The sequence below is a fragment of the Rhipicephalus microplus genome, chromosome 2, assembly GCF_043290135.1.
Source record: "Rhipicephalus microplus isolate Deutch F79 chromosome 2, USDA_Rmic, whole genome shotgun sequence".
NCBI lineage: Eukaryota > Metazoa > Arthropoda > Arachnida > Ixodida > Ixodidae > Rhipicephalus > Rhipicephalus microplus.
The window spans coordinates 189,415,999-189,442,213 of NC_134701.1; the positions used below are offsets into that span (position 1 = coordinate 189,415,999).

The 26,215-nt window shown below is 45.6% G+C and overlaps 2 protein-coding genes across 5 annotated transcripts in view; both read left to right on the plus strand.

The window, feature by feature from the left end:
• Positions 1 to 227: 227 nt before the first annotated feature.
• The window catches only part of LOC119169632 (uncharacterized), a 128,213-nt gene continuing 102,225 nt past the window's right edge, over positions 228 to 26,215 (plus strand). For all 4 annotated transcript variants that reach the window (XM_075887165.1, XM_075887167.1, XM_075887166.1 and 1 more), the window contains exon 1: positions 228 to 497. In XM_075887165.1, coding sequence (XP_075743280.1) covers positions 455 to 497 — 43 coding nt within the window. In that variant the 5' untranslated portion in view covers positions 228 to 454. The remainder of the gene's footprint in view (positions 498 to 26,215) is intronic.
• LOC142796463 (uncharacterized) lies at positions 22,023 to 24,328 on the plus strand. Its single transcript, XM_075887160.1, has 4 exons — positions 22,023 to 22,236; positions 22,984 to 23,082; positions 23,145 to 23,249; positions 23,642 to 24,328. Exons 1-4 carry the CDS (start codon positions 22,167 to 22,169, stop codon positions 24,286 to 24,288), a joined length of 921 nt encoding a protein of 306 aa, XP_075743275.1. The 5' UTR covers positions 22,023 to 22,166; the 3' UTR covers positions 24,289 to 24,328.

Genomic DNA, 26,215 nt, shown 5'->3' on the forward strand with positions numbered 1-26,215 from the left:
AGCCTGCACTTTAAGGCAGCGACAGTGGCGACCTTGCAGCGAAGTTCTCAGCCGGTCACGGTAGGCAGGTACACCTTGCCAGGAAGACTCCCGCATGCACCGCTTTCACCCCGGCCCTTTCTCGCGGGCCGTCGGAAGGAGCGAGAGTGATCACGTGACTCCCCCGTTTACCCTCGCCCCGACGAACCGCTTCTTCCTCCTCGGCCACCGCTCGGCGAAACGGCAGGCAGCGGCCGTAGCGGCGTTCAGGCCAGCGCCGAGCAGCCAGCGCTGCGCAAGTGACAGTGAACATGGTGGTGCGTCGCCGTTCGCGGCGCTTTTTTGTGGCCAGCTAGCGACGTGTTTCAAGTGTGCGTGCACCAGTGACCATGGTGGGTTCCTGATCGACGTCGTAACCCGGAGTTACCGCGCCGGTGCCGCTCAATCGGTCCCCGAAAACACAACGACGCGCGTCATGGATGTGGTCGGCGAGGACCAAGCGCTGCAGGCGGTCTTGGGTAAGTTCGCCTCCGTCGCCTCTCCTCCTCTTTAGCGTGCCCTTTCTTTTTCTCTCTCTCGCACACCTATGGCGCAGAGCGGAGCCTGCCTACCTGTTGCATGTTGTTATTGCACTCTCTTGGCGGCGGGACCTCTCGATTTCCGGGGGGAAAGGAAGAGAAAAGCGCGTGTGCCCCCCCCCCCCCCCCCCCGGGCTTCACTGTTTTTTTGCTTCGATTCCTACGCGCTCGCGAAAATGTTGGTTCCTTGTTGGGACGCACGCGCGCGCTCCGGTGAATCGACGATCGTCTCCGAAATGTTTCGCGCATCCTTTTTACGTTTTCGCGTTTGTTTATCGAGTTCTGGCGCGCGGCCTGGGAGTTTCGGACTTGCGCTTTGACCCAGCTTCGCGCTTGCCGAGAGTCACGTTTTCAAAGGCGTCCGAGGTCGGGTCTCAATTCCGAGGGTGCATCAGCATACTTCAGTGCCGCAGATCGCAGCTTGCCTGACGTCTACGCCAGTCGGTCGGTGCGGCTGGTTAGGCCTAAGCCAACAGCCTAAGCACCCGCTTGGCCCTTCGTGGCCCAACATTCACGGTCATTCACATTCCGTTGCGAGAGGGGGGCCACCGCGAGCTCTTGCCGCCGCCGCCTCCGGCGTGCTGCGCCGCCTTTAAAACCTGGAAGCATTCAATTCCTCTAAAGTCGTGTTGTAGTGCACGGGGGAGCTGTTAATTGCGTGCTGAAAAAGCGATCACACATATGTACAGCTTAGCCTGTGAACGTCGGCGGATTGCAGTTGACAACGATCGAGACGGCCACAACAATCTGAATCGCACTTGCCAAGGGTGCCAGTCGGCTGCTTCGGCTGCAGTTCAACGAAAAAAAAAAAAAATGGGCAGGACGCCGCCGTAATGATTGACTATTCCAAACATAGTCATACCGAATCCTAGGTCCTTGTGAAATCATCCAAGCATGAACGGAAGCTTGTAGCTAGCGCGACAACGTTCACAGCTCCGTGTTTAACCTCTCCAGTCCAAGTGATTCGGACTGTACACCTCTGCTAACTGCAATTTGGCAGTGTTCACTTGAGCAGCTTGGAGTACGTTACCTCAATTGCTGTTGATTCGCGTTCAATCAGTTCACTGTATGAGGATAACACTCTCAGTAGTAATTGTGCCTTTGGAACACGCGGAAACCACGCGCCGGTGCGAGATGCGTACGGTGGTCTGCACAATGGATGCGCACCGCAGGATCTGTTTACGGCGCATCGATTGCCGTTGTATCATCCCCCTCTCCGTAGCTCGGTTTCTTTGTCGTTGCGCGCACAAGGCGCGCTTATTGCGCAACTTAAACTCACGCGCCGAAGCAACGTGACATCTTACATCCTGAAACAACGAGATGAAAGACTACACGAGATCCAGAGACGGCAAGTGCTGCTTCGTGCGGGGAACTCCGTAATTAAGCGGTCATGGCGTCGCCCTTCTGGTTCATTAACGCGGGAGGACAACCGTTCCGCGTTTGTTTAGGCCTCCCGTGTAAGCAGGCACAGGGAGGCAGTGTTTTTACTCATCTGTACGATTTGATACATTTGTCCGCAAAATTACCGCGCTTCCTTTGTTACGACGCATTCGCTTGCCAGCGTCCACACACACACACATGCACACACATTCATAGAAATTTTTAACATTTATAAAACTGGTTAAGAACACTTTTGGCAAACATAATTTTTAGAAATAATTTTTTTCAACTTGCAATCGCATGGTCAGGATAGTTGACCGAATCGTACCGGTTGACATTTACGTAAAAGGAGAATGTCTTCATTAATCACATGTTAGGGATCTCCTCTGAGAAAGTAACGTATCAATCAAATTCGATGGATATCTTGATTTGAAATGGAACCTACAATAAAGATAAAATTCGTGTGGTGATACTATTTAAAACGCGGTTTTCGGGCAGAGAGACAAGTACTTTCCAACGCATTGCGGCGACTGGATGATCGGCCACTTTGTGTGCAGGTGTTATTACAGCTCCGTCCACATTTCTCGACAGCCCACAAAACAGCGAAAGCCTTCTTTTTTTTTTTTTTTTTTTGAGGGCGATCGGTTTGTTTGATCCCCTCTGACTTGTGGTGAAGTTCTACAAGCTTTAGTGAACTTACTCTTTCTCTCTCTCTTTTCCATCTCTTCCCTCCTCCCTTTTTCTTGTCCCATCACCTAATCCACCAGTGTAGGGTAGCAGACCGCTTGTCTTTCTGGTTAACCTCTCTATCCGATAGGCTTCCTTTGCTTCCTTCGTCCGATCTTCGGCTGATTTTTGTCAAACAACTGTGGTGGAGACGATCTTGCAAACACACACACACACAACTTTATTTATTTATTTATTTATTCATTTATTTATTTATTTATTTATTTATAATTTAATTATAGCCCATACTATACCTTCCGTTTTCGTTTCGGGAAATATTGCCTCCGTTTTAACGGTATTGGTTATGGTTGCCGCGGTATACTTGTAAGTTATAAATGTGCACAATCGAAATCGAATTGACTCTTCGATAAATCTGATTAACCACCTCCCTTGGATCCACGAGATGTGGGTGGAAGCGCACAGGAGCGTTCAGATCGAAAACATCCGCTCTCAGACGTGTGAAGGTTTGGTCATGTACCGTACTTACGCGACTGTTTCAAGACCACAATTGTAACGCCGGGGGGGGGGGGGGGGGGGTGACTTTTAACTGGGATCCAGGAAGAAAAATAGTTGATTCGGTACTCGATTGCAACGTTTAGGAAGCAGAAATATGAAATAACAAGATTAAACGATGTAGCGTTGCATTCGAGTAAATACGGTAGTTTATACGGAAACTTACGTTTATTACGTTAATAGCAGGTTGTTCTAGAGCTGCCCGCCGTTATATACGCAATATCCTATATGCTTTTTAATTGCACGGGAGAGCAAGTAATGCAAGCGTCAACGCTAAGCCTTACCGCGGCTTAGCGCTGGCGTCCACGCGTTCGGTGACGTCCGCGCGCCATTACGTACGGCGAAGGTAAGCAACGATTACAAGGACGAGACATTGGCTGCATTCTGTACGTTTTGCTTCACGCAAATTGATTCAGCGGTCACTTGAGCGTTCAAGACGAGACGCAGCCGGGTCTCTCGCGCTTTCCCCGTTCACCCGCTCACAACGAACGCCCACTTCCTCGTGCATTTGTGTGCGCACATAATTGTTCTTCGCGTAACCCAAAGATGACGACGAGAAGATCTTCGGATTAATGTTAACTCGTGAGAGAAGCTCGCCTCAAATCACGTCCTTGACTGCGCGCGTGCGCTATATGGGTATGCGTGTATACGTGGCGCAACCAGTCGTTGCAGGCACGGCGTACATACTTTGGCCGCCTTCTATAGGGAGTATAGATATTGGGGATTTTTTATTCGCCGATAAGAGATTGAGAGAGTGAAGGAAAGATAGACAGATACACGCATGCACTGACGCGCGGGCACACACACACACACACACACACACACACACACACACACACACACACACACACACACACACACACACACACACACACACACACACACACACACACACACACACGACGCGTCTCAATCCTTGATGGAAGGCGCCTCGGGCTAATCTGGCTCATCTAAAGAAGCGACTCCGGAGCGCCAGCACGCAAATAGGCACACACCGCGGAGGAGGCAAGGGGCCGCAGAAAATTTTATGAGCGCCATGTTTCTCTACGAGTGCGATTTGTCGCGGCCATTCCGCTGCAGTCCAGCAGCAGGATGTGCGCGTATAAAAAAAAAAAGCGGCGGCCGCCCATAGGAAGAACGACCGTCCGGTTCGGCTCCCCGTGACGTCATCGACCGCGTGAGAAAGGAGGAAAGAGAGAGTGTTGCTATAGCGAGAAAGAGAGAGAGAGAGAGAGCCTAGAACACAAGTGGACGTTTTGGGGTGAGGGCGAGTGCTAATCGGTGTGGGGGGGGGGGACCCTCGCCCGCCCCCTCCGCGGTGGTCAGGCCGGGTTTCGCAAGGGGTTTGCAACGCCCGTCGGGGAAAAATAATTCATGCACCTCGCGTACACCGCGCCGATCGTCGATGCGCTGCAGAATCGTTTTCTTCTCATGCCCGCCTGGCTGCGAAATTGCATGATAGCCCTCCCTTATGTGTGTGTGTTTCATTGGTGCGATGAGTGTAACCACCACTCGTCACAAGCGTCTAAAAAGGGGGTGCAAAGTTTTCAATTGTGTCTTGTCACGTATATTTAAATATAAGGGGTGACTAACGTGGACCGACGTATTAAGCCTTCTCCCCACCATTGATGGCTGCCAGAACGATTCCAATGATAAGGGTGCGCTTCTGAGCGTCGCGCCAGTTGGGTACTCCATTTTTATATATGACGTCAGGCTGACGTCATATATAAAAATGGCTACACCCATGTAGCATGGGCGTAGCGAAGGGGCGGGGGTGGGGAGGTTGAATCCCCCCCCCCATTTTTCAATCTTGCTTGCGTATGTATACACGCACACATACCAACGCATGCACGGACTTACACAAAGTAAGGTTGAAATAGTTACCCCCCCCCCCCCCGGGAAAAAATTTCCGGCTACGTTACTGTTATGTTGGGCGCTTATACTGCCAACTGCTACGAATCACAACGCGAGACGCCTGCCGCGAGCGATGGTGTTCTCTCATTGCTCTGCGATTATCTCACGCGATGGTCTGTTTTCGAAGGTTATTTGTTTTTTTTTTTTTGCAGTTTCTGCATCGTTGTCGCAATTCCTTATCAACTATGCATTCTCCGGTGCTGTCGTTTTGGTTCGTTCGCGTGTTCTGACGCACAGGTGCGCATCACGCAACGAAGCAAGGCGTATTTTACTGTCTAATCGGGAAATCGTAGTGCACACTTCCGGTGCATTATTTGAAGAAACTTTAGCTTTAGCGTCAGATTCGTCGCTGCCCGGCACGGCACAGTGAGCCGGTATTCACTGGAATGTGACATTATGACCATTTTTTCGTAGCAACGTCGAGCGAGAAGCCATGCAATTTTTATAGGTAAAGCATAATACGGGCCTTGTATCGTGATGTAAACAACGGCTTGAAATGCAGGTTTCGCGCGGCAGAAGATCTCCCATCTCGCAAGCGAAGTGCTCCTCGCTCTTTGTTTATTTTTTTTTTGTGAACTCTCTTATGGGTGTTACTTTTGAAAGCCCGAGATGCCTCAAGAAAAGCGAAAATTTACTGGCGCCCTGCGTCGGTGGCGCCAACACGAGTGGTGCAGAAAATCATCGTCGCGTGATGACGTCATGTGACGTCACACCATGGCGTCATCGCATGACATCGTTGTTTGGTCACACCGCCTGAGGTGCCTCCTATCCTGGAAGTCATGCAAAGCCACGTTATAGGCCTACAAAGCTTTCGCTGGGTAGTGAGGCAGGAACAATACATCGACTAAGAAGGAAAAGGAATAGGACCCTGTGGTTTGTTTTAAAAGTAGAAATCTATTGTTTCCATACCTTTGCCACTGGAGTGTTTATTCTGATCGAACGTATACTAGCAGTTGCAAAACACATTTAATCTGCGACTGTACAACTACCCGAAGTTACGTAGCCATAGGAAGGGAAGGCAGGTACACGTTGCTCCCGTATAAAGTGATCAGTCTGTCCTATTAAGGCGATCCATACCTCGTCGAACGCGAAAAGTGGGCGTCGGCGTCAACACGAGTGCTGCAGAAGATCATCGTCATCATATGGCGACGTCACGCTATGTCCTGACGTCACACATCACCGAAATCATGACCTCATCATTACGTCATTATGGTGCCACACAACCTGACGTCACATGATGGCGTCGTCACATGACGTCGTCGTTTGGTTAAAACGGGGTCGATCCCGGAGGCACTGCGAAGTCACGTATTGTGTCAACTGCCTCCGATCACTGATGCGATGCGAAAAACGATGTTAGGTGCAGAAAGGTTTTGGGGGAGGGAATATACACGCACTAAGAAGAAGAAAAAACAGGTGATGTTAGCCTTAAAGTCGTTTTGGGCAAATGCATAAATGAGCGTGTTACTTTCCTTTCAAATGTGTGTACCCCCTAAACCAAGTTTTGTAATTTTACACAAACCGTTCTGTGCCAAGCGTTGTCGTTAATCCTGGTCAGGCGGGAACGTGCGCGGAGTGTTCAGTGCGAAAAGCAGGTTTCTCGCAGTTCTCGGAAATATGGATATCTGCGATGCATAAGTGAGAAGGGACTGACCCTGGTGGCGTCTCGTATTGGCTGTCTGCGACACGACTCGTTGGGTCATCGAGCCATCACGGCGAACGTGTTGCTACGCAAAACCATGCAGCTTACACACTGTTCTACTCGAAATTAGAGCGAAAGTCGAAGAAAAAAAAAGGAGAATAATAGTATATGGCTGCTTGACTTCAACGCCGAGGAGCGCGAGTGCATGGCCAGCTGCATACCTGACAATAGTTATAGTGCGAAAATTGTGGTATTCAAAAAAATGCATAGTGCTAAAACAACGCGACGTTTCAAATTTCACGTGCGTATTAACAGGGACAGCCACTGAACCAGAGACGCCGACCCCGTCGTTCGTGCGTGCGTGTGTGCGTGCGTACGTACGTGAGTGAGTGAGTGAAACGGTAATTTGTGAAACGATGGCAGTCTTGGACCATATTATTTGAAGCGAGGGGGGGGGGGGCAGGGGTGCGTCGTGAGTGCTTTTTCGAGTAACGCTGTCATATATGTTTTGTTTTTTTTTTCCAACGGGAAATTATTGACATCTGCTGCCAGGAAAGTGAACCATAAAATGATTCTTAGCTGAAGAAAAAAAAAAAAAACATTGTGGGTTTCGCATTGACCAACTCGTGCAACACTATCGCATTTTAGCTTTTTAGCTCCAACAAAATTTGTATGTGTGTGTGTGTTACTGACAATCCTGTAACACCACAGGCCTGCACTGTAACACCCAGTCATTTCAACTACTGTATTGAATCTAGGGGGCTTACATATAAAACTTGCGTATAAGCCCATCAGCGCATATCCAAAAACAGGCTCTCCCCATAATAACGCACAGGGGTTATCGTGCTCATTCAGCTGCACTATTTTCTTCACGAAATATTCCTCCTGTTTCAAATATGATCGTCCTTAACTTAGCTGTAACTACCCACCGCCTGGCACGTAATCCGAATCTTTTTGTTTATTGTAGGTTATAAAATTACAACTTCATCTGGTAATACAAGTGTCCCATTTCAAAACAATATCTTACTGCCCAAGGCGCGCACAAATTACGGCCTGAGAATTGTGAGATTCTCCGCAATCAAAATACTGAACACTCGGCCTCTGGAGACTAAAACCTCATTAAATGCCTTTAAACAATCAGTTCGCTTTCACCTGAATCATTCTTTTAATATCTGACACATGTGCAGTTACTGTCGTTGCCTTTTTTGTCATACATTCCCATGTCTTCTTTATCCAGTTTCGCTACTTTCTTTTTCTTCGGAAATATTTATTAGTGTATACTTCTAGCGATTGCATCGTTTGCACTTTATTAGGTTTACTTTTTTAATTCATTTTTTTGTGTATTTCTATGTCAAATATTCTAAATGTTATTGCATACCACAATGCCACGCTTATAGTTTTGCACGCATATTCACGCTTATTTCGCGCAATCTCGCTGCTCTTTTTTATTTTCTTTAAGTATTTCATAACAAGAGGTCCCACTGCAGTGTTCACACTAAGGGACCTCTTTCTGCATACGTCTCCCTATATGTAACCCCCCACCTGTATGCGCTCAATAAACTGAAACTGAAACTGGGATCCTTATTGGAATGGCGACCAATGCTCTCTGCATCTTATCAGTGAAGCTTTGCCAAGAAGTCACTGCCTATTTGCGGGGCCTTCACTGTAAAAAAGTGGTTGGACTGATTGCGCGTCGCTTTCTTCACGTTGTCAGTCCCCTTAGCTCATTTTTCTTGATGTCTGATATTGTTGCATACCAACTTTGCGGTTTTAGGGGCGAAGCTTCTAAAGGCGTGGGTCTATCCATCACTTATATGTATGTACACCAACTGTAGTACCACCTTTGCGAACTGTCCACTACTTCGTCCTTGCAAGCAGGGCACTACGCCCCATCAGCGATCCAGCACTTCACCGACCATAAAGCAGATACTGTTGATAAGTAGCCAATATGAAATACAAGACGGTCGTGTACTTGTATCCAGGCGCGCGTTGAAGAACCATAGATCGTCTCACTGTGCCCATCCCTTGTTTGTACGTGGCCGCCTATAGTTCCGCCTTTGCAAATACTTCGTCCTTGCGAACATCCGACTACGCCCCATCACCGATCCACCACATCACCGACCATAAAGCCGTTATAATGAAGGGGAAACGGAAACGACGTGTAGCTGCCACTTACGAGTAATAAAATTCCTTGTACAAATACATACAGTGTTTGTCACGCCTTTGAAGATGTAATGGGCGATATTCGCGGATAGTTCACCGTTTAGCGATGAAACCTTCCAGCGATTTACCCCACTGATCATTATTAACTCCGTGGATATGCTGTGATTTGTTTTCTTAAGATTATTTATGTGAACTAGGGTTTCATCTGTAATCGCCGGGCTTATTGGCTCACGTATTACTATAAAATGCAGCTCAATCTCCCTTTCAATAACACAACACGCACCACTTCATGCTGTTTGCGTTTTATTATACGACTTGTGAAAGCAAGTTAAATTGTCGCAGATGATAAATCACGATTGTTACAGATAAAACAAAAGAGATGATGCTCCTACAGGCTCCTCGAGGTGCCAAGCCTGCGTGGCATTATCTTGATTATTGCACTTGTTCAACCAGGTTCAACTCACTCTGTCTCTTTCTTTCTTTCTTTCTTTCTTTCTTTCTTTCTTTCTTTCTTTCTTTCTTTCTTTCTTTCTTTCTTTCTTTCTTTCTTTTAATATGTATACAACTGGACGCTTTGAACTACAACATTTTTTTTCTTCTATGTACCACTGAGAAGTTACAATCATACACACTCCTATACAATTACACGCTCAGTCCGCTTTCACTTGATGAATACAGTTTAGATGCAGGCATTGTTACTTCTTCAGATCCAGGCGTATGTCCGTGTTGTTTTTAAGAACAGCAACGGTCGTATAATATAGACCTTTGTTAGACACCTTTTATTTATTTATACATGTACCTACATCGCCCTTACGGGCATTATTGTAGGGGGGAGAACAAGCAAAAGAATACAGTACAGTCGATATACCGAAAAAGATGGTTGCGGTAAAAGGCTGTATCGTTTGAAAGAACATAGTCATAACAAAGTGAAACAACAAAGTGAAACAACACTGCCATAAATAAGGCATCAAATTGCAAATACAAAGCAAAACGTTGAAAGAGAAGAGTGCTATTGGTAACACAGGGCAATAAAAGCAAAAGAAAATAATTAGTACGAAACGCATCATAAATGTACAGTAATGATTAGTTCAACAAAAAATTGTGCAGATTTTTAACAAAAGATAGGGGCTGTGTTAACATGACGATAAGCGAGTCTTTTACCAAGCAACTGCTTATGCACCTGCGGTATAAGAGATAACTCTCATTGGCACTGCTACGCAATTATCCTTCTTTCTTTCTTTAGCAGTATGCTTTGTTTGTTAGTCTGTCAGACTAAGCTCGCGAATACTTGAACTGAGCTGTTCGCCCACCTAATTGCGTGAACAGCCTGTCCTCGGAAATATAGTTTGATTCTCTTTCACTCTGGAAACCTAAGATGTCGCTGTTCTCTATGCAGGTAATGCTACACGATAAATTTTCTGCCGTTGACGTATAAAGTAATAAATACATAGTAAAAGGTTTTCCGATTTGAAATTGAAGACCGACGCTGGACGTCGAAGCTGGTTATGGATTCAGCGGCGACCTTCAATGAGCTTCAAGAGACAACCATTCTTCGTACGATAAGAAAAATACGCAGCAGCATTAAAGAAATGTCGTGTTGGTGAACGGTAAGACGTGATCGTGATCCGTCTCTTTCCGTACATTTTTTGTTAATTACTTTAGACGCAGGAGAGCCTAATAAATCTTGACGCTCTGTGAGAAGAATGACGCACTCGACACCGTATCATCCCCCCCCCCCCTCATATTTATGATGACGCATGAAAGAAGCCTACGACCACTGCTCGTTTCAACAAAGCCGGCGTCTAGCCCCGATCTCGGTCGCACAACCTAACAAAAACGAATGGGGAACGTATACAAGAAAGTGGCTGTTTTTGTGAACTTTGCTCTCCACCACTCTCCCGTTGATATTTAGCGTTGATTATAATGTTACAGTATGAACGACCTGACGTAGAAGGGGCTAGCTGCTCAGTCTATCGTGACGTGGATTTGCTTGTCAATACCGGAAGCATAGTTTTCTTGCAGGGTCGGTAGGTTCAGCGACTCTCTCTCTCTCTCTCTCTCTCTCTCTCTCTCTCTCTCTCTCTCTCTCTCTCTCTCTCTGTGTGTGTGTGTGTGTGTGTGTGTGTGTGTGTGTGTGTGTGTGTGTGTGTGTGTGTGTGTGTGTGTGTGTGTCAACTGAAAAAGGTATAATGGTAAGCCATTTCTTTTCATATTTTTTGTTCAATTACTTTAGACACACTGTAGAGAGAATGAAAGCAAGAAAGAGTCAAATGTGGGTAAAAATGGGCAGTAACCCCCCCAAAAAATGATGATATCTGGGGCTGTACGTGCCAAAGGAACAATCTTTATGAGGCATGTCATAGAAGAGGGCTCTGAAAATTTTAACGTGCACCTAATTTAAATACGCGGGACCTCAGCATTTAGCTTCCATCGAAGTGTTGCGGCTGCGTTCGAATCTGCGTCTTTCTTTCGGGTCAGCAGCCGGAGCAGCGTAACCACAGTACCATCTCGGCGGCCAATCAAGAGAAATACAGATATTTTTTTTTTCGAAACGTATACAGAAGGCAGTACAAACCAAGAATTTTATTAATAGACAGATAGATATGCCGTATCTTCAGGTGAGTCACCATCATTTTGGGCTTCGGATGGTCGACATTGTCCCTTTGCTCACCCCATCCCAACCCCAACCATGAAAAATAAAAATAAAGTTGCTCGCGTTCTTGAAAACCTGAACGAGACATTCATTAGCCGGTGGTTTTGGAGCTCTTCATTGCGTGGACAAATCCTGTGGTCAGCAGCGTACGCGTCGTGGTCCCCAGTATAGCCTCCCCGACGTGTTTACGTCTGTAGGTCGAACGTCCAATCAATAGACTGAAAGGTGAGGTTTAGTTATGAGACCTACCTGGCTAAGAAAACAAGCAATCAAACAAACAAACAAACAAAAAGCAGCTGTCACTGTAAAAGCTCGTTGATGCGTTTACTGTGTTCAGCGAATTGAACGTATTTAGCGTGAGAACTCGTCATACTGTTGTGTGCGAAGTGCCTGAGACATGGAGCTTTTACGTGTTTCCTATATATAGCTGTCTCCCGTCCGAGCGTGCATTGACCTTTTAGGTAGCGTGCCAATGGGGAGCAAGTGAACATGTGTCACTCCGCCCCAGACCGGCCAGGCCGAGGGACAACGCATCAACCATGAAAAAAAGGAGTTGATGTTTACATTCAAGGCTGTACAGGGATTCTTCGGATATAATGGTCCAAACGGCAGCGCCTTGTTGCATCTAGCATCTTACTCTTCGCGTCTACATCCCGTGTTAACAGAGTATAGCCGTCGGTATAAAACTATTTGATTTTACTTAATTTTATTATACCCTTTGGGGCCGGATTATTACAAAGGGGAAGTGGTAAAAACATACACTTAAAAAGTAAGAAAAGAAAGGAGCGCACAGTAAGTTAGAGGGAGTCTGGGTATACAATTTCAGCTACGGAGTTGTGAAAATGTTCATAATTATTAATGTTCACAACGTCAGTGGGAGGACCATTCCAATTCTGTTACACCACTCCTGTCGCTTTGCGTTTTCTCTCACAAATCATCCTGTCCTCCCTCTATTGAGGATGTGATAAATCGCGTTTATCCGGGATTAGTGCACTCTAAAACTATTTACTCTATAGGTGTCCCGTTGTTCCTATGGTTAACACATTTGCTTTTACGGCCATAAAATTGGTATTACACTGGACAGTGGGTTATAATTATATATATGATGCAAAAAGGCGCCATAAGGAGTCGCTATTATGATTCTGACTACCTGGCATGCTCATAAACATCCGATGCGAAAGCTGGCAGCGATAGCCATGCTTGTTCTTTTTTTCGGCCGTGTTTTTTCGCGCAGCACTGCTATATGCATGCAGTGGCGTAAATGCAGAAATATCATAAGGGGGGACACATATATTCGCATGGCGGCCATTTTGGTTAAAGATGTTTGTTTTATTTTACTTGTATAAAAATTAAAATCACGCCTTCAAATCGCACTGAAACACTCACATGGGTTCCAAGCTTGCGTAATTACATTGTTCTATTTAGTCCTCTCTGAAACCGGCCGAGTGGCAGGTGCGATTTGATTAGTATCGCACACTGCTGAATGGTATTGACCACAGGTATACACTACAAGTTAACCAAGCCATAAAAAGTTGAATGTGTATACGTAACCGTCAAGTAATTCAAATGTATGATGTTTGAAGGGTGAATTTTCTTGCAAGAGTGTAAGCTTGGGCTAGATACATGGTGTGTAGTCATATGAACAAGTTTTTCAGCGTGCAAACATATTGATAAATTTCAAGGATAAACTCTTGAAAGTGTTTTGAAAGTGTTTTCCCCAGGCTCCAGCATCAGGTATCATACTTGCCCATGATCCTAGTATCCTTCTATTAACCGAAACTTGGCTAAATGATTCGATCTTCGATAGCGAATTTGTACCAGCTGATTTTAATGTGTTCAGGAAAGATCGCGGGGCAAGAGGAGGAGGAGTTTGCATTCTCTTCAAAAATTCCTTGAACATTATTAGAATGCCTGATGTACCTAACGTTGAAGCTCTCTTCTGCAAAACTTATCACGGAAATGTTAAATACGTTATTGGCGTTGTTTACAGGCCACCCTCCTTGGAACCCATCGATCTCATTGAATTACAAAATTACATGACCATTCACGTAAGGCAAGAAGATAGAGTCATTTTGGCTGGTGACTTTAACGCACCAAACATTGATTGGAGCTTGCTGACTACCAGGAAGCAAAACGACAAAGTAGGGGAAGCAATTATAGACTTCGTATTTGCATTCGATTTATTACAAATTGTTGATGACTTCACTAGGATACAAGGCCAAACTAGATCTATACTTGACTTGTTTTTCATTCGTGGCTTTCCTGCACCTTGTGTTACATGTGAAATTCATCCTGGCATTTCTGATCACGAAATGGTATTACTAACACTCTCCGGTGTATCAATGAACGAACATAGATCAATTCGTAACTTTCCAAACTTTTCCAGGGCAGATGATGTTTCTATAATAGATACGTTGTCTTTTCATTTCGACACGTTTGCAAGCAGTGATGCTAGCGTAAACTATCTTTGGGACCGCTTAAAAAGTATTATTATGGAATGCATGGATCGTTTTGTGCCACGTATTGTCAAGAAACCAAAAAAGAGAAACCCCTGGATAACTCGGCCTACACTACAGCTCAAAAGAAAACTTAAAAGATTAAAGAAGAAGGGCTCTTCAACAAATGCTCAAAAGCAAGAAATATCTCTTTTAACCGTTAAACTTCAAAATGAAGTTTCGAAGGATAAACAAAACTACCATAGTGTATTACTACCACGCTTTATCTCGACATCCCCAGAAAAATTCTGGAGATTGATTTCCCCTTCGTCTCGTTCTTCCACGGCTTTTGAAGTTGATGGTTCCATTACTCACGACAGCTCAAAGATCGCGAACGCATTCAATGCTCAATTTCAATCTGTTTTCACCAAAGATAACAATTTATTGCCAGATTTCAGTCTTTCTCTTCCGCCAGTACCAGACATTGTCATTAGCGAAACGGGAATACTGAACTTGCTGTTAAATATAGATATAAAAAAATCATGTGGTCCCGATGACATCCCTAACGAATTTTTAAAACGGTATGCGGAGTGGATGGCAAAGTACCTTCATGTATTGTTTTCGAAATCATTGCAGGAGGGCGAGGTTCCTCTAGATTGGAAAATAGCTAAGATTACACCGCTACACAAAAACGGGAGCAATTCTACGGTTAAAAATTACCGCCCCATATCGCTTATTTCGACAGCTTGCAAACTAATGGAACATGCAATACATAAACACATCTCAGTATTTCTCGAAGAACAAAACTTCTTCACCAAGGGACAACATGGTTTTCGCAAAGGCTTCTCTACACAAACTCAATTAGTAGAAACTATACACGATTTTGCGACATCTATTAATAATGGTAATCAAACTGACGCTATTTTTCTAGACTTTCGCAAAGCTTTCGATACGGTTTCTCATAATAAACTGCTTTATAAATTAAATTTGGTACTTCAAAACCCTAAGCTAATATCCTGGATTTCATCATACATAACTGGTCGTCTACAAATGGTTTCTTTTAATCAACATTGCTCGGGTAGAGTTTCTGTATCATCTGGTGTCCCGCAGGGTTCGGTACTCGGACCACTTTTTTTCCTCATTTTCATAAATGATATAGTTGACGGCATCCCTGTAAAAATTAAACTTTACGCCGATGACTGCATCCTGTACTGCGAAGTTAAAAACTCGAATGATCAGCTACTCCTAAATCAAGCTTTTGAGAAGGTTATGTCATGGTGTGAAAGTTGGCAGATGTGTCTTAATCTTGAAAAAACAGTAGCAATGAAAATTACTCGCAAAAAAACGCCCTTAACTTACTATTACGGCTACAAAAACAATTACCTCAGTGAGGTAACCGAGTACAAATACTTAGGCCTTTTAATAACAAGTGACCTTCGGTGGAATAAACACATCGACCAAGTCATAGCTCACACACAACGTAAACTATTTTTTCTCCGCAGAGCACTGAAACTATCCACCCCCACTGTACGTCTCCTTGCGTATAAATCCGTTATTCTGCCCGGGTTAGACTACGCTGCAATTATCTGGGACCCATATACCAAAACAAATATTGATAAACTGGAATCCATTCAGAAAAGAGCAGTACGATTTATATATAATCGCTATGACCGTACATCAGTAACAGATCTGTTAACCAGAGCTAAGCTTCAACCTCTATCCACTAGAAACCGTCATTCACGTTTGAAGTTTCTTTACCAAATATTAATGGGGCATGTTAAGGTCGATACATATTCTGTTATGCCACTCACCTCTAGATACAGCACAAGACTACGGCATGATAGAACACTAACACCACATCAAACGCGAAATAATGCATTTAAATATTCTTTTTTCCCCAGAACGGTGAATGATTGGAATTTATTAACAAATGAGCAAGTGTTACAGTCTTCATTGGCAAGTTTTACTTCTAGTCTGTGTTCATGAACCTGGATCTCATTTATATTTCGTATATATGCACACATGCGTACTTAGTAAGAGTGCACATTTATTCATGAAGGTCTATGCATGTATTTGTGTTTCATTTCGTTATTGCTATATTATTTACCTACACTCGGTATTTTGTTCTTGTGTGCACGTAATTGTATTGAGGATTGCTATATATGTATTGGTATGCATGCGTGCGTGTATTGTTCAGATGTGTAACCGCGTTTCATTTTTTTTGATAGGTCACTTTCTGTTTTACGTCATACGAATTATGTGACCTGGTTACGCCTACCACTTGTTCCACACATTTCGTAGTACCAGATCATGCATTGTTCATCTTCCCACCCTACCAAAGTCCCGACTAGGGATTGTAGTATTTATAAATAAATAAATAAATAAAAGCACAAGGAAAGATCAAGCCCCTTAACCCCCCCCCCCCTTTCGTGATTTACACCAGTAGCTATGTGTTCAATAATGCACCAACTAACCCGAACAAGAGCCTTATGGCCTTACCAATAACTGCAGAAATCTCTCTGTAGCACTCGTTACATATATACAGTCTTTTGCAGACATCGTCACCTTTACTCGCAGTAGGAAGTCGGCAATGAAGAACGTCGTATTCGCTAGTGCGTGCCTGCGATAAAACAAAACACCTTTTATACACCGATAAAGGTGTCGTACACTGCTCATTGCTTGGTAGAATGTCGCCCAACGAGCAATAGATAAAACGCAGGAAAGGATGGGACTTGCACATTATGAAAACAAAACAAGTGTTATATATTTAGAGAGAGAGGGGTGGGAGGCTACATGAACGTGAATGGAAGAGGAAGAAAAAAATAATCACACCATTGTCACGTGATACTCTGTGATTATGTAAAAGGTGGCTATCCTACCACCTCCAAGTTTAACAAAGGATGGTTAATAAGGAGCAGTGACCCAACGTATCCGAAATATTTGCAAAGCGTGGAAAAGCGCTAGCCTGACGAAGATAACGACACAGGTCTCGCTGTTTCATTGGTGTCCGCGTAGCGGATCTGGTCGAATGTTTTCTTTTCATTGTTACCTACGAGGGAAACCTTCCGGACGCGCGTTACCATCAAGCGTGGGACACACGCCACTAAGCGAAGGTTCGCAGCGAGCGCCCTCTTAAAAGAGCGAGATCCGGTGGTTAATGGAAAAGAACAGCGGCGCCGCGTGGCACACGGCTGTTAATGTATTATAGCTTGGCAAGCAGCAGCCGCCGCCGCCGCTGCCGACACAGCGCGCGCCGCACAGCGACAACGACGCTACGAGAAGCAGTGGGGCGGCTTGTGACGCTCTCTTCTCGGAGACCCGCTCGCCTTGACCATGCCGGCAATGATCGAGTCTGCGAAGCAAGACGAGATCACCGTCGAGCACTCTTTTATGCCTCGCTTGGCTGCATGCCCCGATACTGTCGTCTCTTTTATTATCTTTTCCTTACTCGCGACGGCAGCTAGAACGTGCGCATACGCACACGCCACGAACAGCTCTTCTCCCCGCGAGGTCCCCTGGCCGTGTCGCCGGCACTTGTAATGCTCGCTTTTGAGCCGAGCCGAGCTGTGGCTGTACTCGTTCGACAAAATCCCTCAAAATGCCCGGATGCCTGTCGCATGGGCAGCATCCGCTAGACGTTGAAAAATCCGCTTGGATACATAGCCGTGCAAACACGAGGGGGTGTATTATGGATCGAGGGGGTCTTATCTAGCGATCCAGTTCGGTTAGAAGAATGGCTATAAACCCGGCTTTCTTTGTTTCATGCAATATTTATGAAGAAGAGCGAGTCGATAATGATATGGTGATATGTGGGGTTTGACGTCCCAAAACCACCGTATGATTATGAGAGACGCTGTAGTGGAGGGCTCCGGAAATTTTGACCGCGTGGGGTTCCTTAAAGTGCACCCAATTCTGAGCACACGGGCTTACAGCATTTCCGCCTCCATCGGAAATGCAGCAGCCGCAGCCGGGATTCGATCCCGCGACCTGCCGGTCAGCAGCCGAGAAGAGCGAGTCGAGCAATCGGTGTTCGGCTCGTGCTCTCGAAAGACCGCAAGAATGGGAGAGCAGGACTGTCGCTTTGCCCTATGCTCCGTTTCCGCTCGGGTGCTAAGAAACTGTGCCAGTATACTGACGTCAGCTGAATGCTTTACGTGGTTACTTTACCTTGATTCTGAAAACGCTTTATGGCTCGCTGGATTTCGTGCCGACTGGTTGTGCCCCCCCGATCTCCGACGACAGCGCAGCTCTGGCCGACTGGCTCGCCCTACGCCGTCCCCTGACGCCGACAAGAGCTCTCGCTGAGTGGTGCCCCGTCCTCGGACTCCTGCGACCACGTTCATCTTTCCTATCTTCTCCTTACTTCCTTAAGTGGCTGTCCCTGCGCCTCTCTCTCCTCGTGCTCCTCTCTCTATCTCTATACCTTCGCCCCGCCGCGGTGGTCTAGTGGCTAAGGTACTCGGCTGCTGACCCGCAGGTCGCGGGTTCGTATCCCGGCTGCGGCGGCTGCATTTCCGATGGAGGCGGAAATGTTGTAGGCCCGTGTACTTAGATTTGGGTGCACGTTAAAGAATCCCAGGTGGTCGAAATTTCCGGAGCCCTCCACTACGGCGTCTCTCATAATCATCAGTGGTTTTGGGACGTTAAACCCCACATATCAATCAATTATCTCTATACCTTTAATTCCTCCCTATCCTTTTTAATTCCTCCTTACCCCATCCCCTGTGCAGAACTGTGTAAGGGCCCTCGATTGAGAGAGAGGCAGTAACGGAACTGCGCTTATTTCTTCCTTTTCCCCTTTAAAAAGTCATTTACTTACGTGCATCAAAGAAACGTCGTAAGTATTGTACCACGATAGTCTTCGCAATTAGAGGCACAAATGTGTAGATGCATACTCGTGCTCAGGTGGGCACACACGCACGCAGTGAAGTTTTCTGAAAATAAAAGGAGCGCAATAAAGACGGGCCACAGGAGACAAATAGACAGGAACGGGCGCTCAACACCGCTGTGTCCCGCCTTTTTTTTTTTTGCGCTCAACTTTTTATTTTCAGACAATACACCCACTCGCCCGGCAACGCATTCCATTGAGCAGCGATGTTTTGCTGACATGGTGACAGCGTATGTTGATGACAAGGAGAGAACGACACCTGCGAGTTGTAATTCAGCTTGTACGCAGTTTGAGAAACTAGTAATGATATACTGCAATTCAAATCTACAAGAAAGAATTGGTGGCTAAATGGAAACGTGCTTACACGGGAAACGCGTTTACAACTTGCTGAACTTGTACTTACGTGTTCCTTACATCTACACTCGAGTAAACATTATTTTGTGATTCTAAGATGGAACTCACGCACTGCAAGGAGGGCCACGTTTAATTTCTTAGACAACACTTGCGAGGTAAAAATAAATGCACTGGTGCGTTCTCTATGCCTTAAATGTTGTTGTATACAAATTGAACTGCTTTATTTATTCGCTATTAGGTCCCGCTGCCAGAAAGTGGCCATATCCATCGGTTGATATGGCCGCGTTTCTCGCTGGTGATTTCGTTAAAAATGTTCCCGACGATTCAGTCGGTCGCACAGACTCATCCGTAAGTACAACTATTCGCCCAACACGTTTTTGTACAACCACCCACAAGCATCAAAAACTGCTGCTGTAGCTCACTGGCGCATTCAGCTTCCTAAATCGCAATATAAATATCCGGAGCTACAAGATGCACCTATGGAGGGCTCCAGTGTTACTGTTCAGTGTTCACCATGTGGGGTTCTTTAACGTGTAAGTCACCATCGTTCATTTGCCGTATTTAACCTAGCGAAATAATCTCGGAGCTTCGAAGTACTCCTACGGAGGACTACAGGTTACCTTTGATCATGTTAAGCTCTTTAATGCATTTGTAAAATTGATTCATCAATCGATTCATTCATTCATTCATTCATTCATTCATTCATTCATTCATTCATTCATTCATTCATTTGTCTTATGTAACACCCTCAAACAATGTTTGGTCCACAAAATACACTATCGCAAGCAGGCCTGTAGCCAGGATTTTTTTTGGGCGGGGGGGGGGGCACTTGCTGGAAACCTTCGCATTCTGGAAAAAAATTTTTTTTCAGTAAAGCACTTTCCTCCATCAAAAAAATCTTTTTTTTTGGGGGGGGGGGGGGGCAGATTAGGGCGACCCCCCTGGGAGACCCCGCCAGCAGACCCTGGCTACGAGCCAGATCGCAGGGTTCCAGCTATCTGTTTTTCTTTAAATATTCGTTCATTTGCTTCACTGAACGTCCCTGAACCGCTTCGGAGCCATGAAGGGAACTTTTGGGGAGCTCCACATTTACTTTCAACACTCACTCATTCCAAACGACTGCACTTTGTGGCGCAAGAGGCAGTTTTGTGTGACCTGCCTTGCCGTGGCCCTTACTACCATTACAAGTCGTCGCAGTACCTCAGCGAGTCCTCCCTGCCCCTTCCTTGCTTTTCTATGTCTTTTTCTTCCTCAGCGACTGAAAACGACCCGTAGTTCAGTAGAGCCTGTGGTGTCGCCTCTTTGGTGTCATGTAGAGCTTCTTTGGAGCCTGGCCTCATGCCCTACAGGTATTCCAAGTGCTAACAACGTGAGCTCAAGCAAGCCACTAAATCCCCAGAAAGAGTTTTCAGAGGTTTCAGCCTTCAAGCTATGAAGTCCAACTGGACATCGACTCTAAAGTTCAGAAGTGTGCTAACCACTATGGCCTTGCAGGCAAGGCTTCGGGATTGGTGAAATCCTGTCCACCATGGGAACCGGAGAGCGACGGGCCTGTTTATTGAGATCAGAGTGACGTAAATAGTTATATAAAGTCTTCTTTCATCAACGTGTCTTGATGACATGTCGCAGGCAGACATACTCGTCTTCCCACCGACCGCTATACCACAGACTCTGTACACTACTAACATTTTTGCCTCGTGCGGCCCTTTGTTACTGCATACGCTGTCCACGGAAAGTCTTGACTGCCCAAGCCGCTCCCAGAATCGACAAACGCAACGCGGCGTACCGCTATTCTCGCACCGGCAACTTGGAAGCGCTCCATCAGTTCTGCAGCGCTCGTGATTGGGCTCGGTGGCGTGTCCAAGTCGCCTTCTCCTGATTCGCGGATTGTTCTTCGTTCACCCTGCTTTACGATCGTCATTTTTCATACCGCATCGCCTCTTGCTTCCATGCAAGCTGCGTCACCGGAACTTGCGTTCACCGTATACGCTCTGTTACCTGGCTCGGCGCAACGGCGCCCCGCCTCCGCTTTCGAATTCATAAGGTCAATTTGAAGCCACCGCGGGACGTCGACGGGCTGCTGCCTGGTTGGGCGCATATGAAGACGTGCTTGCGAGAACGACCGTGCAACGGACCTTGCCTGTATCGATGGGCGACAACTCTCTCCCACTACTCCTTGCAAGGCGCCTTCCGACGTCGAGGCGCGTCTGGAGCATGACCCTCGACCGCATATATGGCATGAGACCCGATAGGGTGGAGGCGCTCGCTTTGCTGTGTGACCGGTTTGCTTCTTCGCCCGTGTCCGCCTCTTTCGCTTCCTATTACAAGGTATACACCCTTTGCCACAGAGCGGGAGAGAGTGCAGGTCAGCTGGATCGTAGCTCGGCTTCTGCCTCTAGAATATTCTACAATCACCGACGGAAACTCTTTCCGCGTGTGCGTGCGTGTGTGTGTGTGAGAGAGTGAAACAATGTTAGAGAGTGGGATATCTCACATACCGCGCGTGTATGCTTGCGCTCAAGGTGACATGTATGAGTTTCCCATTTGCCTTAGATAACAGGAAGAAAGTGACGCTAGCGAAGTCCCCCTCCGCTTGCTTAAGGTCCCTAGAAAACTCTTTATTTTTTTTCTAGGGACCTTACGCGTGCTTATGGCGAATTCCATTGAGAGAACAGGAGTAAGGGTGCCGAGCAGAGAGGAGTAGGGGGCAGAGCACTGAGAGCCGCGTCACTCGACCTGCCACTGGAATGCGGCACACCTCCGCAGAGCAGGTGTGAGGGAATAAAAAGGCGAGTGAGGAGAAAGGTTGTGCATCCCAGCGTCCTCTGCTGCAAAACACGTGCGGTCTGATCCGGACGGGCAAGGAAAGCACGTGTGGCAGTGGTTGGTACAGCGCACTCGCTTGCGCGCTATCCTGCAAAGCTGCTGCTTCGTATACTACTACATGATGGACTCGGAAGCTCAGCGCATCCTACTGTCTTTAATTCAACACCAGGCACCATCTAGTACGGAAGGTAAAGTGAATTTGATTGCTTTTTATTTGTTTCAGCGCACTTGTCGCGCATGCAGCATGCAATGCATTCTTGCGCGCGTGGACCTAAGCCCACTATTCTTTATCATATCAGAAAAACACCGTGGATATGACAGCTTTATCAGACTGTTCATGCAGTTACCAGCTGCTGCTGTCATCAGCAGTTAACAAAACGTAAACAATTCTAGAAGTACTGCAGTACACTATCCTGTTGCCAAGTTTCCTTGCATGAGTAATTAATCCTTAATTCAAAACAAACTTACATTGCAGACCCCTCCATCAGCAACAGAATGATTCGCAGCGTTTTAAGAAAAGTAACTGCGAAGTGGCGTGTAGCAAGTGTCACGTGGGTGCAGCTAAGTATTGCACGCAGTAACAATTTATTTTTATTTCTGATTTTTAAGTGGCTAATGTCTCCAGACGGCAGATCAGCATCCCACGTGATACGGTGAAGCCATACATCTCCTCGGAAGCACGATTTCTTATCGCAGGGTCGAGATGCTACGTATGATAAGCGATATTTTTTTTTAATTATCAGTGATTTGTGCAGTGTTTCATGCAGCCCTGTAACATGATGAATTGACTTTTTTAGAATTTGTTTTTTGCTTGCTCTAATCCGCTTACCTTCGAGTGTAAGGCATCCGAGTTTGCATAATGTAGCTGACTACTTGAGAAACCATTTTCATTATATAACTGATTTGATTACATTTCCATCATTGTGTGAAAACAGATGCAGTTCTGCGTACAAATATGGCTGGCGATGTGCCAAGGCGAGGGAGCGAAGAAATGCGCATGGAGCTCAGATTGCCATGCGTTGAAACAGGAGGTGGTAAGTATTAGTATTAACATTATTGCGAGGCACTACATTTACTGCTCATTTATATTTTTTAGATGGCACAGATACTCTGCACCTGCCAGCTCCCACTGCATCAAGATCAGCTGACGGGGAGACTGGTGCTCAAAGCAAGCCATCAGGCTCCAGGAGAGGAGGTGGAGGCAAGTATATTAACACTGAGTGTCTACAATTGCCTCAGCAAGTGTTCTTGGGTAAATCTAACAAGCATGCATCAGAGCGTGTAAAAGTGTACTTGTAGGAGTGATCCTTAAATGACAAAAAAAAAAAGAGAGCATGGAAAGCAGACCACTACAATTACTGGAAGACTGGCACAATTTGCATATTGCATTTACATGCACAATACCAGAACTTATCACTTATGTATGTTTGCTAGTCTGCGCAAATGCTTGTTTTGTTGATTAATGCTTGCTGATTGATAATTAAGCTCAAGTGACCGTGCTGTGTGTTAAATTATTCAATTATAAGTAATGCCTGCACAATGACCGACAGTTTCCCAATAAACCATTTATGTGTTGGTTCTTTCTTATTCTAGCTGCTGAATGGACAGAGGGGCAAACAAGGCTGCTCCTAGAGTACTACCTCAAATATTTCCCTCAGATTGGCCCATTTAAAAAATTCAAAAACAGGAAGCAAGCCTTTAAACAAATATCGATGGACATCGAGGCTGTGCTTGGCATAGCCAAAACCCCAGAACAGTGTGAAAATAGGTACAAAACAGTAATTAGGCGTCGGAAGGCGTCTTCCGACCATAACAAAAGGTCTGGTGCTTCACCCACCCCTGTGCCTTTTGACGACGAGGTGAAAAAAATTGAAAGCATTGATGACAGCATTGAACCGGAGGTAGAGCGAGACGCCTCAGGGGCTACATTCAAAGCCTCGCCCGAATCTCCGGCCGTGTTGTCACCTGCCAACACCACTGAGGAAAATAAGACGCAGTCCTCAAATCCCGACACGAAGCCACGGGTAGGAACTGCACGCCTGGCACACATGCAGTTGTTTTTTACTGAAATGAGGGCACTGCAAGAAGAAAAGGAGGCTCAAAAGGCGGCCAGACGTCAAGAAAAAGAAAATCGAAGAGCTGAAAGGCAGGCCGAGCGACAGGTGCTTCGTGAAGAGCGGCGCAAAATGCATGAAGAAAAAATGGAGATTCTCCGTCAGGCCTTTGGACTTCCAAAATAAAGTGGTAGTTTTAAATAAATAAACGTACTACCCAAAGCGATTACTTAGTTTCAATGTCTTTTATTTTCTAGTTTGGCACAATACACTACCTTGAGAAAATGCAAATGGGCCAACAGGTGTGTGGTAAGGACAATTTTTCCCAACCTTGAAGGTGTTTTAACGAGTTCAGCTTTTCAGGTGGGCCTTTGGTAAGCATATATTTGCTCACAACTGCATAACACGTAAAGGAATTCCTTGTTTCATGGCTGCTGGTTCTGCAACCCCATTTTTATCATCAAGTGATCTCTCTTGATGCTAGCCAAGCCACGTAATAGGCTATCCTGTTGGGCTACACTACTGCTGCTTACTTGAACTGCAGAAGAGCTTGAGTCTACATTTGTTGTTTGTGAGGTAAGTGACAGGTCTCGTGACAGGTTCTCTGGCAAATCTCCACAATCAATGCAGAGGTTGTGAAGCACACAGCATGAAATGATAAACTTGGACATGTTATCCACTGTCCACATATCCAACCTGTGCAGTTGTCTGAAACGATTTTTTAAATCGCCAAAAGTATTTTCAATAAGCACCCTTGTCCCGGAGAGTCTTGCATTGAAGGTTTTTTTGATGCTGTCAAGATTCCCATAGTCTCGAATTGGTGTCATCAGGTACTCCCGGAAAGGATATGCAGCATCCCCCACTATATGGTACTTGCTAGAGCACAGTTGTGGCAAAACACTTGAAATCCTGGACCGACGGAAAATGCGTGCGTCATGAATTTTGCTTGGGTAGCCAGTGCTGGCATCAAGAAACCTCTTCTTGTTGTCACAAACACCTTGAAGTGTCAAGGATAGGTAATGGTGCCGGTTTATATAAACAGATCGCACTTTCCTGGCTGGGCACCTGATAGGCATGTAGCTTCCGTCAACACACCCAATTGTGTCTGGGAATCCCGACAGCTGCAAGAGAAAAAAATGTGCACACACATAGTCAAATAAGCATGGCACTAAGGGTAATGAAAGGTGCCAATAACATGCGGAAAAGTTTAAAACAAACTGGAGACTTGAAGCTCATAACGGCGAGTGCAATACACTACCGGTACACATGATTGAAATTAACTGGCTATTTAATTGTGAAGCATCTGGGAAAAATAATTGTAATAACTTATTTAAAAGGTGCATTCTGGCACTAACTAATTCATAATTGTAATAGTAGAGCGGTAAAGAACACATGGGACCGCACGAAGGGGAATTAATGACACATACAGAGTACATACAGAGTGCACAAGTAACTGAACTCTAGGTTTATTCACTGTACATGCAGGACAAGTACTAGATGTACATCACTAAGCAGAAGATGGGAAAATAGAAGAGATATGAAACAGCATCACATGGTCAAAACTACTCAAGAAAAATGTCCGATTGCTGACAGCATTTGTAATACACATGAAGGAGGCTTGACTGTGTGGTGCTCTTTCATATCTCTTGCATTTTTACATTTTCTGTTCATTTGCAGTTCTGATCCTGCATATCAGTTGCTTTCAGTCCTTATTGTGGTTTGAGTAGGTGTAATTCCTCTTAGTCTGGTCCCTTGAGTTGTGTAGAGCTGTATGACATTGGTGTGAAAAAAACTGTAGTTTATACCTTAAATAGCATGTTTACAAAAGCATAGTTACCTTCTCAAAATCCACAGCAAGCTTCTGCAGGTCACTGGGGAACTTGATTACATTCGGTGCTATGTCGAGCAGGAATGCAGTTACTCGGCCCATCATTCTGTGGTGAGTGCTTTCTGCGACTTCAAAGCGGCCAGCGACATCTCTAATGCATGCTTTGTTGGCTGCATACCTGAAAAGGAGAGGATACTCTAATTAAATAATGGAATTAAGCTTGCTGTTGCTGTCAATGACTGAATAATGGTGTTAACAATGCTGTCGCTGTCAATGAAGCAAATT